Below are 19252 nucleotides of genomic sequence, written 5' to 3'. Positions count from 1 at the left end.
CTTACTTGTAGCAAAAACATATGAAGAAACAGTAGTATTTCTGGTGTTAACCTAATTCATCCTCAGAGCGGTATCTTTTTAAAAATGTGTTTATCAGTAGGCAGTTGCAGTTTTCTGTAACCTTACAAAGCTCTTGACTGAACTTCTAATATCCTTCCTGACAATGCATCCTGTGGAGAACTGACAGTTGCCTCTATCTTTGCAAACATAGCTTGTCGAAAGCCAAGTTAAAAATATTAAAAACCAAAGAGCACCACCCCCACCCCCAAAAAAACGCCAACAAAGCCCCCACCCTTCAACCAAAACTAGTATTGAGAAGTTTAATTAGAAATTCTTGGTTTTCTCTACCATATCAGTTAATGGAAGCAAGTAATTAAAAACATGAGGAGAAATCAGAAATTAAAGGGTTCAAGGTGCTGCAAACTTGCTGGTAGTGAGGCACTTTACGCTTCCGTACAAATATTATTTGCCGATACATTGTGCTTGTAGACAAGAAAAAAAAGGGGGTGAGGTTTTTTCTGTGCTATATGTGGAAACTGATTTTGATTACCTTTCTGAAGTATATTGTAGGTATTTTCCTAAGAGATTGCTAAAGCAGAAGGAATTTTCCTTGATAGATGTTCAGTCATCATAAAATGTAGACGTATGGTATTATATGCTTAGAAACTTAATGTTGGCCTTTGGAGTTATTGTTTAAGAATTTGTTCTTCTAAAGGAAAGAAGGGTGCACAGCTAATGTCAAATCAAGTGTTCTGCAATTAATTGTTCTTCAAAAACCCAGCAGCAATTTTAAGTTTTTCAAGTTTAGGAAAGACTATAGCAATGCAACTTTTACTTATTATTATGTGTTGGTTGTCTGCATCTTCCCCATACTGTTTTTGACAGTATCTTGGGCAAATAGCAAATCCCTGGATTCCGGAGAATGTTGACATGATACTGTTAATTTAGGACAGTCATCCATGTTCCATGTGAATGAAGAATTCATAATTGCTGATAGGTAAAAATAACATTCTAGGCAATAAAGAGTGCAAGTGCTTTTTGTAGATGCTGCATGCCTTGGTGAGAATATTTGGTTCTTTCTGCCATTTTGAGATCTTAGGTAGTAATTTTCTTGGAATGCCAGATCAAAATGATTACGTCGTCTTTATGTCCTCAAAACTCAAGTGATTATATCGGAAGACAAGTTTGGAGAGGTTGAATTTTTTGGCTGCTTGAGTAACTTCATGAGGAAGGATTTTAAGTTTCTTGTAGTTCAAAACAAGTCATGTCTTGCACTTGTACCGTGGTGGTGGTTTTGGTTTTCCTGTTTCCAACACACAGTTTCTTTTCAATTCTCTAGTTTTCATTCTGTGTGCCAATTAATAATTTCAGCTTACATCTTAGTCACATGAATCATGACATGAAGTATTGAACTGTGATATTTTGGATAACAATTTATCGATCTCACTTTTGAATGGAAAATATCTATTGAAAAAGATGGCCAGCTGGTTGGAGTAAGGAGGGTGAGAAGCACACATCTGGCAAACACACACTTCCGTACCAGGCTCTGCAAAGAATCTGTGTGCTTAACACATGCAAGGGTTGCCTAAGAGTCACACACAGTTGTTTTTCAGTGCCCCTGAGGTCTTGCTGCTTTAAAAGTAGATATCGGGTCTAGCATATCTCTTTGAGTAAACCGCAGTAGAATAGAGTTCACTTTTATTGATTGAGAGTGTATCAAATTCCATAGTAAACCCCACACCTTCTATTTACTCACATTTTATGACTCTTAGGTTTAATGTTTTGGCCTTCAGAATGTCTCTAGCAATACAGCAAGGAAAGGACTCAATGCATTCATGATTCACCTGGTTTCTTGAGCAGGGTCTGCATTCTCTCATCTGAATTGAAGCTTTAATGAGACCTGATCCTTGCCTGTCTACCTCAACAGCATGTGCAAGCCACAGAACAAGAGGTCATGGTCTGCTAACAAAACTGCTCACTTCAGTGTCATGTATACATCTTACAAATATCACTTCATCGTATGAATGGTGGTGTACATCTGATTATAAAAGCCATTTAAAGGAGACAGCTGATTTGATTTAATTTATCAAGGTAACTTAGCAGTGTTTAAACCTTCATTCAAAAGTAGGGAGGGAGGAAGTTTATGTTAATTTGTATAGTGTAAAGAGTATATTTTAAAATGCACGCCAAAGTCGATGTGTGACAGGACATCTGTTTTAATTACACACTTAGTGGTAAATGTGTTTAAGCTTCTTTGTTGTGAAACACCTGGCTTAAAATTTAGCATTGCTGCTTTACCAGATTTTAGTTTATCATTTGTAAATACCTTAAGTAACAAATACTGAATAGCAGTCTTATAGGGCATTTTAGTAATACAGTATTTACTGTATCTCTGTACTACTGGCGTGTCAAGTCCTGACTTTGTCACGCACAGTGGAATCTTGATGACCTTAAGTACAACCATGATCTTTAACAGTATAGTCCTAACACCTTTCTCTGTCTACATACAGTCCTCCATGACTTATGAAGTGTCTCTTAAAAGTGTGATAATACACTACAATGCAATTACATGTTTCACATGGGATATTCATTATACATAATACTATATAAAAGCTAGGAATCGGCAATTTTGTATATATAATAAAACTATTGAGAACTGACCAAGTGCACTGAAAAATGTTGTTGGTCATTAGAACCAAAGCATAAACTTGGAAATACTGAATTGTAACAAAAGTATGATGTATGTCTGGCTTTCCAGATTTGGAGAATTTCTTGCCTAATGATTATGTCTGTAGTAGATCTGTTTGGAGAGCGCACACTGATACCATTGTTCACATAAAGCTTCTGTGGCTGCAGACTGAAAGGTTGCTGCCTCTCTGGTTCCAAGTACATTTGGACACATCTCAGCAGTATTTGGTCTTGAACTTGGTCATCCTTCTAAGTGGCAATGAGTTGATCTGTATCTTCAAGACGTTTTTGTTGAAGGTTGGGCAATTAGTTTAACCCAGGAAAACTCAGCAACTTTTGGGCGGTGATTTCCAAAGAACTATTGGGGGTGAGGGGTGGAACCCCATTTATTGAAGCCTAGCTGTTAAATCTCATCAGTCCTCTGTTGAAGGCATAATGCTTGAATGATAACATAAACTATGTTAACTAGCTGTTGTCCCATGTAAGAGGGAAGAAAAATAGCCATATGTGATGAAAGCCATATATCACATAGAATACTGAATTGTTCTCTGGTTTTGTGCTGTAAGAGAACTTGAGATAAAATTATAATAGCGATGTATACCTTCATCACCCAGACAGTAAGTTTCTACTGCCAGATTATGCCCTTTTGCGGGGGGAACCAACGCAAAAACCCAAACAACTAGATCCAGACATTCATTCTGTAGTCAGAAGAAAAACATACTTTGTAATTTAAAACACAAAACAAAAACCTGTTTTTTATTCAGCCAACTCTGTCAGCCTTCACTGAATCTTTTTTTTCTGGTGGGAACTTGTGCTTGAGCTGTTTCAAAACCAAAACCAAAACCCCAAAACAAAACAACAAACAACCTAACAAAACACCAAAAAGATGCTGGGCTAAAATATGAAATATGAAATTTTTCATTTAATTTCTTTATTGACATTGTAACAACAAAGTCCCCTTTCCTAACACAGGGTTCACTGTTAAATGAATCTGCAAATGTTTTTAGTGCAACTTAATTTGTTTTGTCTTAAGTAGTCTTTCTCCAAAGCAGAAGTATTTTTTGCGTTCATATTAATGCCAGGTTCTCAAACTGAATTTAAAAGGAAATTTTTGTGGGAATTCAGAGCATGTCACCTTTGGGGTCTTTTCAGTATATGAAAAAGAATTTTAAAAAATTAATCTCACTCCTGTTATAATCTGTGAATGTGGCAGGACAGAAGCAAATCAACTTTGGTGTGTTTTAGCATGGTTGGCTTTCACACTAGAACTATGAGTGTTACAGATTGGTGTCTCATGATAGTTATGGTCCTTGGTTAGAGTAAAGGAGTGATGTGTAGCAAGTGGACATGTTACATTAAGCTGTAAGATCACTGAAGTACTTGATGAAGCGATGACTACACTATAGCTTGCTGAAAACATTCATTTTGGACTCAGGTTATTTCTTTTGAAAATGGATATTGAGTTCTTAAGACATTGGTGTTTTATTTCCTTAATTACCAGAGTACATGACTGAACGTTTAGGAACTTAATTTTATTTGTGGAGTCTGAATTCATGTTTGAATTCTGTCTCGGCTTGATGCTACTTGTTAATTTTGTAAAGTTACTGAAAAATATCACACTCTTGCCTGTCTTCTCTAAGAAAGTTACCAGACAAGAAAAATGTAATTTTACTAAAGATCTAGTGAGAACTGTTTTCTGTGTTTGGACGAAGCCAAACATAGTGTCTTCATGAGAATGCTGCCTGAAACTTAGTGTGATCTTTGCAGGATTGAGCATGGCAGAGGCTTTATAGTAATGTATGGGGAGCCAAGGGCTGTACAGTTCACATCACATGTGGAATATTAATTATGCCCTTGTTTCTAATGGAGGGCTCCTTAATTGCAAGAGCCATTTATTCTCCATACTGCTGACTTGTCCTCTGACTTTGAACATAGGTTATTTATTCTTTGCTTGGGTTTACTCATGTGCAGAATTAAGTTTTACATACTTCTTAGTGTTGTTGCAATGCTTAATTAATATTTATAAAGACCTTTGACATGCTGTGATGAAAGGAGCTGTGCAAGTGTTCAGTAGTGCTATTATTTTATTAGTGAAAATACAGGTGGAGTCAGGAGGATACCAGTTTTTAATTCAGAGTGAGCAATGGAGTTGTTCTGTAACCTTGAGCAGGTCATGCAGTCTTGTTTTGTAACACATCCTGGGAAAGCTCTGTGTTGTGTGGTATGTGTTACTAAATGTCATCCTTCCCTCCCCCCAAGTCAACTCTAAATGGAGAAAAAAAAAAGTGTACAACTTCACTGAGATGCTAAACATAGCTGGTATTTCTTAAGGAAATATGTCATTAAAAGTACCGGAGGGTGAGAAGGTAGTGGATGCAACAGTTGCATTTTAGAATCAGCATGAGAAGTTGAACATGTGTTACCTAGTCACAGACCAGACTGAATTTTGCCTGTTACAGATCTCTTTCTCATTCAAGTTCAGTATACACTGTGCTTAACTGCAGCTTCACTGTGAAGTGAGTGTATATCATCTTTACTGCATTCTAAGAACTCACTCACTAATCCATGGTATTTAGCTGGTAAACAAGTTCTTAGTGCAGACTGAGTGCTGTCTCTATTTGAGCTTTGCGATTGCCAAGATTGATAGTTGGCTCTTATAGCATCTAGTATTTGGCTATTACTTAACAATGTACATATCAATCTCTTGTGTGGTTTTTCCCTCATCTGACACAGGAAGGTTATGATTATATACTGTCATTAAAATTACAAGATACTGATGAACTTTTGAGAAGTATACATCTGTTTAAGACTTCGCCAGCTAACCATTTGTCTAATTACATATGGCGCAATAGCATTAAATGAAGTTATTTGCTGTGCTACATGCATGCAGATACAGGGTTTCAGTTTTTTTGTTTCATACAAGATGCTACATCTGCATTTTACTCATTGCGCAAAACACATAAATATGGTTTAAAATAAGGGGCTTCAAAACTGTTATTCGAAGTATTTTAGGAAGGAACCAACTTGTCCAGTGAAGTGTGAGGGGATAGCTGAATGCAAGTACTGGTTTGTGCCTATGCAATATGGTGGACTCCAATTGAAAGCTCCTGAATCTTTGTCCTGCTTTACTGCAGTCTGGTTGTACAGCTTGTTCCTGGGGGCTTTTTACTTGCCTTTAGTGCTGCTTCAGCTCTCAGTTCAGCTGGAATAAGGATGAAGAGGAATAGTGTTTGTCGCTGCTGAGGATAAACAATTGTTTGTAGTCTTCAAGAACAGTAATTGGGGGGGAATTCTTCATTTAACCCTAGTTCTAAGCCTTAGTTTATGGAGCGTGCTTAGTAGTAGTTGAGTATCAAGAATTTACCTGCTCAACTCCAGCTGAATATACTGAACTTATGCAGCCAGAGTTGTTTGAAGAGACAGTAATTTGGTAAGATTTATAGAGCGTTTCCAAGTCCTGCAAAATATATTTCTTTTTTCTTCTGCCTTTAAATTAGACTTCCTGATATGGATCATGACAGCCCTGAAACTTTGTAACTGAATATTTTCAGGAAGTAGCTGAATGAATTTTCTTACCTGTTAAAAATAAATACTGCCTCAGGCAGCAACTGGAGTAGAAAACACAAACCTTAAATACCTTTGCCAAGAAAATCTGAGCAAGCTGCAAGAGTTGTTTTTTTAGTGTATTAGAAGTTCAAGCAACCTTAACTTGCTGGTTCTTCCAGCTTGGCCTGCAACAGATGAATAATAACTTTGTGTGGAAAACCTTGTTCTTAACTTCCCACTGATAAAATGAAATACATTCTTGCTTTAGTATTTTGATTTAGTATAATTAAAATAATGGCTTACAGTTTGATAAATGTTATTTTCATTACTGTAGTGCCCTGAAGCACCGTAAATGGAAAATTTTACAATATTATACAGATCTGGAGGTATGTAATATGCTTGTCAGGCTATTAATTAACTTGCATAAAGCGTTTTGGTTTTTATAGCAAGTGAATTTAGAAGGTTTCTTTGGAAACTGAATAAAAGTAAACAATCAGATCGCTTATAAAATGAAGTATAAATTATACCATTCTGATGCTGTGAGGGTATTCTTATAATATCCCCAGGCAGGTAGAATTCCAAGCACCTCATCGTTCATTAGAAGCTGCTTTTAAGCAGCATGCTTCTATCAGGGTTCATTTTGGTCCCTTGTGTCCTGTCCTGTTCTTCTTTCCCCCCTCAATGTAACTGTCACTAAATAGAAACTGCTTGGCTCATATGTTTATTTAAATGTTTTCTTTATCTTTCCTGAAGTGCCATACCACAAAAGAAAACCTTCAGTATCTTAAAGTGTATTAAACTACAGCAATAACACTGTAATGTGGTGTTATCTAATGTTTTCTTTATTTCCACCTTCTCCTAAAATTCTGTCCTGTATCTCCAGATATTTTGGATATTTTAGGTGTGGTTTTTTTAATGGCTGGGAAACACAAATGTAACATTTCTTGGATTATGACTGATATTTTTGAAGTTTGTTTTAAATGTAACTACTTCTGTTGTGAAGATTCTGTATGATCCAGTTCCTTACTGTCTGCATGGCCTGTGCTGGTGCCACGAATTATGCTCTGACAGAAGATGTTTCATTTAATTAAACTACATTATATTTTTTAGTATTCTTTCTGAAATGTCACATTCTGACATTAAAACAAATTTCATAATTGTGCTTACTGTGGCATAGTTGCCATAGCAAATAGATCAGTTTCTTGAGACTTTTTTAAGTGTTAAAAATAATTCTATTCTTGGCATTTAAGACAGAAGTTTGTAATCTAAAAAGGTACAGAGCTGCTTTTGTTAAAATTAAGTTTATACTGTAGTCAGGAGTTAGCATTTGCTTTTTAACTGCAGTCAGATGATTAACAGCAAACAGGTTGGTTTTTTTTTTAATAGCACTTATCCATATACCTACATGAATGTGTTATTAAGGTGACAGTAATGCTCATCAGCTTCACTTGCGTCACAATTTGTAACCAGTTCAAAGCCCCAGCGAGGCATTGATAAAGCTGCCATTAGAGCTTGACTTGTGGAGTCGATCTGGGCTGCAAAATGCTGTGGTGTACTGATACAGGCACCTGAAGTGGCGGGTAGCTCATTTAGGGGTTTCTGCTGCAGATCTGCAGAAGACATAGCTGTAACTAGTTCCCTGCTCACTGGATCACTAAATACAGAAATACTTGTTCATTCTGCTCTAAGTTAATACATTTTTTGAAAAAGGATTCCAGAGCTGGATTGCCAGAGTCAGTGACACAGAGTTGGTTATGGTCAGAGATGCAGAATTCACTGCCAGCTGGGCAATATGGTGCTTTGTGGGAGGCAATGCTGGAGCTGATAATGTTCAATGTCTGTACTAGTGACCTGGTCAATGGGGTGCAATGTACCCTCAGCACGTTCGCAGATGATCCTAAATGGGGCCGAGTGGTTGATACTTCTGGAGGGCAAGACTGCTGTTGAGGGGGAGCTCAGTAGGCTGGAGAAAATGGTCTGACAGAAACACCTTGAAATTCAGCAAATGCAAATGGAAAATAGTACACCTGGGGCAAAATAACCCTGTGCTATAGCATAAATTAGGCATCCACTGACTAGAAAGCAGCTCTGCAGAAAAAACACCCGAAGGTCCAAGTAGAATGTGAGTCAGCGGGGTGTCCTTGCTGTTAAGAAACTAGCCACATGCTGGGCTGTACTAGCAAGGCTATAGCCAGTGGGTCAAAAGAAGTGATTATTCTTTATTCAACACTTAAAAGTCCACCATTGACATACTGTGTTCCAGTTTTGGCTCCCTTACAGGACTTTGGCTTACAGGACAGACACATATTGAACGGCCACTAAGATGATTAGTGTTCTGGAGCACATCTTGCACAAGTTGAGGCTAAGAGAACTGGAGTTGTTCAGCCTTAGAAATAGAAGGCTAAGGGGGTAATGTTACTGCTGTCTTCGGCTCCCTTATGAGAGGGTATAGAGAGCCAGACTCTTCCTGGAGGTGGTGCATGGTGATAAAACAAGAGACAGCAAACACAAGTTGCATAAAAGAAATTCTGGTTAGATACTGGGGGAGGCAAATGCAATGGGTGTAGTTAAAAGAAAATAAAAATAATTGAATAAGCTCTCCACGGTGATATGTCTCTGTCCTTGGAGGCAGTCAGAATGCAACTAGGTCCTGAGCCACCTGCATGATGATGGCTCTGTTTGGAGTGTGGGGTTAGAGCAGATGCCAGGTAACTTCCAGAGGTCCCTTCAGTCAGAATTATTTGTGATACTGATAGACCAGTAAGACTATCATGTGTCTAGTGCAGAAAGTGTCACTTAGTTCCAAAAGATTAATTGGTAAAATAAAAAACAAAACAAAAGGCAAACTGGAAAGGACTGTTTAGGGAAAAGGTTCTGTTTACCCTTCCTTCTGTTAGTTTTCAAATTAAAGGATTTTTTTTCTCCTGACATGCAAACCATTTGGGATTATAAAACTGGTAGAGTTTACATCTCTTAACCTTTTAATACAAAGCAATACTGGCAAATACTTGTGTATACTGCACTTACAGACTAATAAGCAATCCTTTAACTGACATCTGGCACTTTTCCCAGATAGCCTGCGTTCTTTTCAAACCACGTTTGTGTTGCAAAGTAGGACTCTTGAAGAATTTCTATATGCACGGTGAGGTATGTAAAAAGTTCTTTTTGGATGGTGGTGTGAAAAGAAGTGTCTCACATGCAAAGGGAAGTTCAGCAGCAGCTCCCTCAGCATGTAAGAGCTCTGCCCAGAGCTTTGATATTCCCCCATACCTGCCCATAATTGCAGAAGTGAAAGGACTTAATGGAAGATAACAGAGAAGAGTTTTGCCAGGTAGTCTGTCGTCTTACCTGCTGAATTTATGGCTTCAGCAAGAATTAAGGTTTGAAATAGTACATATTACCAAGACAGATCATCTGTAGTGGAACAGAGATCTTAACTGTACTTCTTGAGGATTGCCAGCTCTTCCCTTCTCAAAAAAACTGACTTGTTTATCTCTCAGCCTGTAGCAGAGGCAGGTTCGTTATTGAGATTTTATTGTGGTAGCTGTTATCCATTTACTGTTCTATATTGTTTGTTAGGCATTCATTTATCTATGTGTGTTTGGTGGCTTTCAGAAGGTACTTTTCTTGGTAAACAGTTGTAGGTAATGGAGCTTTCTACAGGTGTGAGTAGTTTTAGAGGAAAATAAGGTTATTTGATATCACGTAAAACGTTGAAGTCCTGAATAGAACTGTGTCTTGCTGAATGAATGTTCTGTTATGACATCTTAATTACAGGCAGATTTCTAACTGAATGTTTTGCCATTCCTGGGCTATTTTTACCACATTTCACAATTCTCTAAACACTTTATCTGTGTCTTGGTATGCATGAGAGCGCATGCTATGAAATAATAGTTAGTGATCTGTAAGAACTCTGAAGCATTTGAAGGCTGAAGTAGGGGAGAAAACTCACTTAGTTCTTACATTCTAGAACTTCGGCTATAGCTCTCCATTTCCTTAAAACTTTCCTTTTTATCAACTGTGGCTAACATTTGGAAACTTTAGATTGTACCAGGAAGTCATTCTTTTAATGTATAAAAGTGATAGAGCTGGAAAGAGTAATTTATAAAAGGAGTGCAAGCAAGAAATATGGAATATTAAAACCATTTATTGTTTTTGTGGTTTGGGGTTGTTGTTTGTTTTTTTCCCCCACACAATCCAAGTTTTCTTATTAATAGGACACTCTTAAAAGTGACACCACCCCCTCCAAGTTGCAGAAGTGTTGAGAACAAACCTCCTTATTTGTGAGCATTTGTTGTTGTATTGTAGGGCTTATACTGTCCATTCTTTCAAGGTAACAGCTCTTTATGGACAGAGTTATTTTTTTCCTATTATGTAAATCACTGTGCACATATATATATGTGTATGTAGAACACTTCACAAAGAATTAATTTTACTCTATTAACAAGTCTAATAGCAGTCTATAAGGAGACTTTCTTTAGAAAAGTGTACTTCTAGCGAAGTTGGTACGCCAGTGTTTTAAAGTTGGTTATTTTCTACAGCACCTTCAAATTACCGATGTTTTGCTGCGATAAAGGCATATCAGTTTTTCCAGATACGCTATTTAAAGTAAGCAAACTTCTTGCTGTGACGCTGTTCTGGTTTTCAGCCAAAGAGAAGAAAAAAGCAGCTTACTCTTAACTCCTTGATGAGTGATAGTCTTGCCTTTTGAAAACACTGCTCTACAGAGCACTTCTAGAAACACACTTTCTAAAGCCTTTTCATTAAATACATGGAGAAGCGTATATTGTGTCTGTATAAAATTTGAAGCTTGCCTGGGGGTGTGTGTGGGGGCGGGAGGGTGACACACTTTTTGTCTTACCTGTGTTATGCTATGTACATATATGTTACAACAAGGAAAGTTTTAATTTCAGACTCTACTGAAGGTCGGAGGTCTGATATCTTGATTTCACTTTCATTCAAAAAGTGTAGGACAGTTGTTCTTTTACTAACTGGTTGTTTTTAAACTGCATGGTTTATCTCTTATTTCAGTATTCCAGTTGTTCAATGATGCTGTAGACTTCAGTCTTATTTCAAGAAAACAAGTAACTTTCTTTTTTTCTTCTTGAAATTTTTATACTCCGGATCTTCAGGGGTGCTACCCTGAAGGATCAGGTTTTTTCCTTGTAAACATCAGAATTCATTTGGCCTAAAGTAATTTCATATTTAATTTTTGTCAGTTCAGCTTAAAGACTATCTAAATGTCTATTTCCTATTTAACCGGCTTTTCGATGGCTTACATCTGTCTAGTTCATGCATGCAAACAGTGCTGAACAGGAAAGGTGGCTGTGATGTTACGCATTTTAACCTTTTTTTATAAAATGAATTAATCCCATTTTGAATCTTTTGATTAGCAAGACCATAACTCTTTACATGGCTTAGTCTAGTGAAAGTAATTTTACCTTTAGGAATTTAGGGTCTGTCAACCCTGGGATTTATCCCATGCTGTGTTATGTCTTGCTTTTGTTTTTGATGTCCTATTTAAATATGCTGGAGCACGCGTGCATGTTTGGACACACCACACTGTCCTCGTACTGTTGAAATAATGGAGCATGTCTGCTAAGTGGGCTATGTTGAAAGAAAGTAGAAGTACGACTGTAAAGATTTCTATACTCCAGTAGCAGTGCATCTCATTTTGCTTCATTTTTAGTCCCTGATATGATTTAAAAGCATTCATCCACCTTGAGCATTTGAAGCAGCAGACTGCCAGTACTCTTTGCTGCAGCAAGAAGGTCCTGCACCTCAAGATGCAAGAACTCATTTGGGAGTTTGTAGTATGCTTTTACTTCATTGTTCATGACCCTTAGTTCTAACCATCTTATGTTTTTAAATGTATTTATAAATACTCTTTTGCTAGAGGATTGTACCAATAAAGCCCTCGTTACAGTTAATAAGAGAATTACAGTTATGAGAATTGCACAGATGTGGGTGACCATGCTCAGGTCACATATGCAGAGTATGGGATAAAGGTCTAAATACAGTCCAGAGGAAACACGTTCTCCTTGATATATTAATGTAGGAGCCTGTTTCAAAAGGAAATACACTCACTTTTACTGGTAGATCTTTCTATGATACAATCTGTAAAGTTTTAACTGGGTGCTGTGTGGAGAAGCATTGCCATACAATAAGGTGCAGTTTCTCAACTGCAACCAATATAACATGTTCCTGTGAAAGAAGATTCCTTGCTTCTTGTGTGTGCTACTTCTGGTGTTAATCTGGTAATACTCTAAGGTAATTCCATTTACAAAATGGATGGGAGTGGTCCAGGTGAGTTTTTGTGAGTCAAATTTGCTTGCCATACAATCATCTGAGTTCCAGAGAAGGCTCAAGCAAGGGAAGGTCAGGGACAGGGCCTGATGAAGAGAAATAAAGTGGAAGAAAATGAAACCTAGATTTTCTAGTGGCAGCAGCAAGCTGTTTAGGAAATAGCACTGTTGAAGACAGCCTACTTTTCTGCAAGAGGTTTTGCCCCTGTGTAGATTGAGAGGAGCTTTTGCCTTGGAAGTGTAACTGGCCTTGAGATTGTTATAAAGGTGTTTTGCAATGTATCAGGCACACCGATGTGTGATGCATAATTCTGCTGATATCCAGGCTGTGTAATTTACCAAAATACTGAGGAAACTTTAAGAAATAATAAGCTAGATGCCTGTAGTTAGAGTTCATTGGAAATTCTTCTTGCTTTAAATATTGACCAAAGTTTGGACACCTTAAATGTAGATGAAATTTCTGGTTGGGCCCTCAAGTTTTGAGTCTTGTCTATTTCTGAATGATTAGAAATATATTTGTGGTCTGATACTTTGGATCACTAAAGGCCTGTCTGTAAGAAAGAGTGAGTTAATAGCTCAAGTGTTGGCTTGAAGTGAGACTGGTCTATGCATGCAAATCATGGTGATGGCCATTAGCTCTGGCTAGTTATCGCTAAGGCCTTTAGGGAGAATTTAACAGGTGTTAATGTGATCTTCTAGCTGTATAGGTAGAAGCTTATTCTGTTAAAGTTGCTGATTCTACAAGTGTAGTTTCGGAATCCCCCATATTCTGGAAGAATATACAGAAGTTGGCTCACAATTTGGAAGCATATTTGTAAATCATCCTATGCTTATTACAATGCAGAGAACAGGATGCGCCTATAGAAATTTACTGTCACTCTTGTGTTATAGTATAGCTAAACCCAGTTTACTGAAAGTAAAGTGTGGGCTCAAGAGGAGGGAAGATGACTCACAGTACTGGTACCTAGTCCGCATCTTCATGTATGAGGAACTCCCAAACGCTGTTACGCTACTGTCCTGTAGCCCTGTGGAGGGGACTAAGAGTTGCATACACTAAAGTGCCACTCCTGAGCTTCTAGGAATTTTCATTTCTTATATTTTACTGGTTTGGGTTGGTGGTTCTTTTTTATTTTTATTTGTGCAGTTTTAGTTTGAGGGTGACTTTATAGAGTTGTGGGTTTTTTGCATAGACTAATACTCTGTGTGGCTCTTTATCTCTGCCTATCAAAGCATGTTGCCAGCGGATAGTATGTAATAGAGAGTATATCATCTCGTCTTGCAGTTCAGTTTGATAGCAAGAACTTTGAAGACAACTTCTGTCCTCTACACATGCCGCAAGTCCATATATTGTGAGAATAAGTCTTTTAAAAATAGTTTCCTGGAAAAAAAAAAATTAATAGTTAGGATTTTGCAGAAAATTAACACTTTCCAAAACTGGTCAGTTGTTTTGGGGAAGGGCACACTTCCTGAATATCTTTTTTTTTTTCTTTTTAAATGACTACACGCTTTAATAATTTGGACTTCACAAGAACTTTCTGTTACTTCTCTAGTTAAGTAGCTGAAAAACCTTCTTTTCTCTGAAACGATTGCTTTTTGTCTTAGCCAGAAGAGGTTGTTATAAGAAATTAAGGTATTGAGTGTACTACATCACAGCTACTGTTTTGTTTTGTTTGGTTTTTTTTAATAAAAACACAAAATTTTGGATTACAATCTATAGTTTCTCTTCATTTGCAGGCTGTTAGTATGCCTTACTTTAAATACTCAAAGTCTGTGATACAATTTTAAAATACTTTTCAATAATGTTGATTCTAAGATGTTGTGGGAAATACTGAAGTACCATTAGGTCATATTTTTAAGATGGACACATGCTTGAAGAAAGCTGGAGAAGCAGCTGGTGGCTGATCACTATTTAACAAACTTCCTCTTCAGGGTTGTGGTGTGTCCGTGTTCCCATTACTATGTGCTGGTAACAAAAACCGGAACCACACCCCATTGTATTACTCTAAATTCACTCGTTCTGAGTTGATGGATTTTCTCGCAGTGTTCATCTTGCCAATGTAAGCAGCTGGTTGCTGGAATGTACATGATGGACCCCTCTGTTTCCCTGACCAGGCCAGGAAGAATTATGTTTTAGCTAAAGGGAGAAGGTTAAAAGGGAGTGATGGCAGCTGAATGAATCGATGAGGTACTTGAAAGCTTTGTTTATGTTAAATTTATTGGAACACTTAACGCTGCAAGTTAAGTTTGTGTTTAACAAGTGTCTTGCGTACAATGGAAAAAAGCAAACCATTGATAATAAAACTTCAAATAATAGTGAAATCCATCAGAGTGAAAGTGGGAAGATGGCAAGTGTGATACCCAAAATGGCATAAGCAATTCCTGCCCGACCCTCCCCCTGAGATTCAGTGAACTTTCAACATAGTGGTACATTGTTAGTGTCTGTAGCATCAATACTTGCTCTGTCATTTGGAGAGTATAACTTCATCCTTCCTACATGTTTATAAGGTTTCAATTCCATTTTGTCAGGGACTTTATGGTCTTCTACATGTGATGCAGCCCAAGTGTTCAGATCCCTTCCCCCTCAGAGGACCTTAGGTGTGTGCTTACATGAGTTGAAGCTTAAATTACTAAGTATTGATTATTGCTATATTGTAGTTGTTGATGAGGAGCCCAATAGAATATTAAATGCACATCTCTACTAAAAGAGCAGAAGGGGAGGTCGTCGTGCAAAACAAAGGGCTTCTCTGCAGCCTTAGTACCGCAGCTACTTGTCCGTATATATCTGAAAACAAAGCAGTGGCTGTAGCAATCTTCGTGTCCTGATCTTACTACGAAGACAGATGACCATAACTAGGTGTTTACTTTCAGTCTATGCATCTTCTGTCCTTGGCTGCTTTTATTATTAGTGCTACATGTCGTCATAAGCCATAGCTTCAGCTTTGATTGTGAATATGGCCTTTTTCTCATTCTTTTCCATTCCCTGCTCTTCTGGTCACAAAACTAAGGAAGGTGCTTTTAAGTAGAAGGCTGTCTGTGTGCCAGGCAGTTACTGGAAGTCATTTTGTAGTTTGATCCTACCCTTTTTCAGCAGCTCTGTTAAGACAGCTCTTAAGCTTGCCTGCTGCAAGGAAGTGTTTTGGAAATGGTATATTTGTAACTGGCACTACAGCCCAAAAGGTGCACACAGCTTGACGGTACAAAAGTAGTAAACATAATTTGAGGTTATAGTAACTTTGAAAGAGGAGGGTGTCACTGGAGAGCTTTTTCATATTGCTTACAGTCTGTGGCTCAAAGAAAATGGAAAATTTTGTCTCAATGCCATGACAGACAGTGTGAGATATACTAACCTCCCAGTTCTTCATGTCTTGTGCTGTTAGTAAAAATTAAAAACCTGTGGGGCTTTTCCTTGCCAGAGTTCAGGGCTGGGAAGTGTGCTGTGACATTTTATGGAGAACAAAACAGAGCAAGAACTGACCTGGCTTAAGCAATACCAGACAGAGTGCATAAAATGCTGTTCTGTATGATGTGGAAAGCTTGCCTCAAACTTCGTTCAATGCAGACTGAACTTGCTGTTATGTATGAATTGGATTTGGTAATAACCTCAGGATGTTGTTACTAAGGACTGATCTTGCCCTTATCCATTTTCTCCAGCCACGAAGGAGAGCCTAACATTAGGAAACCAGGAATACATTTTATTACTGCCCATAGCTCCTTTTCTCTTTAAGAGAGTTCTTTGAAGTCCTCAATCAGGAAGCTGTCAACACATAACATCTCAAAACATTTTTGTATGAATTGATTAGTTATGTAAATGTTTCTTTGTACTCTGGCTTGGCAGCACCTAGTGAAAATGCAAACAAAAATATTACTTGTACCATATAAATGCAATGGAGGGAAAAGCCGGCAAAGCCAACTCAACTCTAAGATTTTTAAACTGTGGTCAAAAAAGAGCTTTGATTTGTGCATAAATCTAAGAAATAGTGCAGTAGTATTACAAACTCCAATTTTGTTTATAAAGCTGTTCTGTTTTTTATAAAATCTTGTTCTGAAAGGTCATGGGTTACAGTTGTTAGTTGTTTCCCATTTGTAAAGTACATATCTCTGGTCTCTGATCCTACCCCTCATCTGTCAGATCATCTTCTTACATCAATTGTCTTTGTCTTGGTTTTTCCCTGCAAAAAGAAATTACTCCCAAGAGAGCTGAAAACTTGGTCTTAAATTTACTTTCAAGGAGGTGAACAGAATTGGTTAACGAAAATGTGATTCACCATAGAAACAGCTCACCCAATAGCATATATGCAGTAAATTAACCATTTTCTGGTACTTTCACATTTGATACGAAACATAGCAACAAGATGATAGCTTGACAACAATAGCAGCTGCACATATTTTTCTTCCTTTTTTGAACGAATGTTCTTGTAGAAAAAATAGATTCCCTGGAAAGTAATTTATATTACAGGTTTCATCACAGAAATTCTGTGGGTGGGTACAATAGGCTAGAAATTAAATTAGTGATTTGTATAATAAATGATGGGTTTGATTTGATATGACATTTCTAGTCTCTTACAAGTGACATAGCTACAGGCAATACAATAATCTCTTCCCCTTGTGAAGATAAATGTCATATCAGACCAAACCATCTTATATTAAATTACCACTTCCCTTTTTTAACCATATGAAAAGATTCATGAGACTGTTCATTAAATAATAGCACAACCCAATTAAAAGGGTACTTTGGCCAAAATGTCTTGAAGATATTTTCTAATATTAGGCATGTAGTTAATTTATATAGGGTCCTGCCATAAGAGGCCTGATCTGAATAAAGGAGTTTTCCTTTGTGCAGCAAGTGGTGTGATTGTGGCCGCAGTGAGCTAGAAGGTGCCTTTCTTATCCCAGTTAGACTGAAACGCTCAAGTGCGAATGAAACATGATGATAAGAGGAATCTAGTATTTTGACTTTCGTTCTTGGGAGAAAAAGGGATATAGTACGTGTGGCTCTTATACAACTTGATTGTGCTTATACCATTGTTTTTCTTGTTTTGGCAGAGAGAAGGAGCAAGAAAGGGAAGAACAGTTAATGGAAGACAAGAAAAGGAAGAAAGAGGATAAGAAAAAGAAGGAATCTGCTCAGAAGGTAGGTTTTTGTATTTGAATTCTCTTATCCAGCTGAACATAAATAGTATTGGGTGTGGTAAGATATTTAATTGTGTTTGACCTTAAAAACTTGATTGTTTAGAGTGATGCTTCATTAAAGACTATTTTTTGCATAATTTTTCTGGAACGTAACTGTTTAACTTAGACATTTCTTCTCCTTAGTGTGTCATGTGAAGTAAAAGATGTTTTAAGTAATTGAATATGGGTTCTCTTGATCTATGCAACTCCTGCTGTTTTGAGGTGTTTGAGGATGGAAATTCAGTGAAGCTTTTGCAATTCTTGAAGTAAAATTGACTAAATATTTTCTAGAGCAAGAAGATTTTTTTTTCCTGTAAGTTCTTAAGGAAGTTTATATGAAATATTTAGTACTGAGGGTTGCCTTTATTTTTTGTGAAGTATTAGTTAGGATTTACATTTTCTGTAGCTAATAGCTCTTTTGCTGAAGTGGATCAGTTCGAGCCTGAGCTGTGGAGAATTGATAAGTCACTGAAAATTGGTTTCACTCAGAAAATGGATTTGAACACTTGATATATTAGAAACTCTCTATTTTGCTGAAAATCTAGAAGATTGTTCTAGGAGTTAGTGACATATGAGCTTGAGCCCTTCGCAGCTTTATCTGTGCTTTTTCCTGGTAAAATCCTTTCTGACTAGTTCTGGGCTTCCCAGTACAAGACAGCTGTAACCATCCTGGAGTGGGTCCAGCAAGAGGCCCCTAAAGTGATTAAGGGACTGGAGTATCTGACAAATGAGAAGGCACTGAATGAGCTGGGGCTGTTCAGACTGGAGAAGAGAAGGCTCAGGGGGATCATATCAATTGATGTATATAAATACCTTGTGGGAGGGAGTAAAGAAGATGGAGGCAGGCTCTTCTCAGTGGTGCCCAGTGACAAGGCACAAGTCATTGTGCACAAATTGAAATACCGGAAATTCCACTTAATTGTAAAAAGACTTTTTTTGTGTGCGTGTGTGTCTGGGCAACTACTGGTTTCCCAGAGAGGTTGTGGTGCCTCCATCTTCAGAGGTGCTCAGAAATGAGTTGGACGTGGCCCTGTGCAGTCTGGTTTTGATGACTTTGAGTTGGGGAGACTCCTGGGGACGTGTGGGGAACAGGGGTGGGAACTGCGGACTAGATCTCAAGAGGCTGTCCCTTCCAACCTTAATGATTATGTGTAATTGAGAACAGAAGGCTTTACTTTCCTTCTCTGTTTTTCAGTTGGTTCAGTAACAACAGATCCGACAAAAGATCAGACGCTACTCAGTGTTAGATTCTGTAGGTTTCCGCTGAGAACAGCCAGCATCGGTTTCAGTTAAGTTTTGGCTCATCTGGGGTCTTTTTAAACCTGACTTTTTCACCAGTTTGAGTCTATCAGTTTAAATTAGGTTCGAATAAACTGGCGTATTTCTGTTGTCTTTATCCACCCATTGTTTTGATATGTCCCCAGTAATACTGCAAAAGATCAGTAGCTACAGAGTAAGGTTTCTTCAGTGTCTTTTTGCCTCAGTGTTGCTGCTCTTTAATGTTCAAGTACAAAAAGTGTATGTAGGAACCAGGAGGAGCAGAC

General features: G+C 37.7%; 1 protein-coding gene across 11 annotated transcripts in view; it reads left to right on the top strand.

Annotated features, from left to right (window-relative positions):
• TNRC6B (trinucleotide repeat containing adaptor 6B) overlaps positions 1 to 19252 on the top strand; it is a 149170-nt gene that overhangs the window by 69783 nt on the left and 60135 nt on the right. For all 11 annotated transcript variants that reach the window (XM_064453736.1, XM_064453729.1, XM_064453707.1 and 8 more), the window contains one exon: positions 17583 to 17670. In XM_064453736.1, coding sequence (XP_064309806.1) covers positions 17583 to 17670 — 88 coding nt within the window. The remainder of the gene's footprint in view (positions 1 to 17582; positions 17671 to 19252) is intronic.

This window comes from Phalacrocorax carbo, chromosome 1, assembly GCF_963921805.1.
Source record: "Phalacrocorax carbo chromosome 1, bPhaCar2.1, whole genome shotgun sequence".
NCBI classification, from domain to species: Eukaryota; Metazoa; Chordata; class Aves; order Suliformes; family Phalacrocoracidae; genus Phalacrocorax; species Phalacrocorax carbo.
The sequence above is the reverse complement of the archived record's forward strand: the minus strand, read 5'-3'. Positions and strand labels throughout refer to the sequence as shown.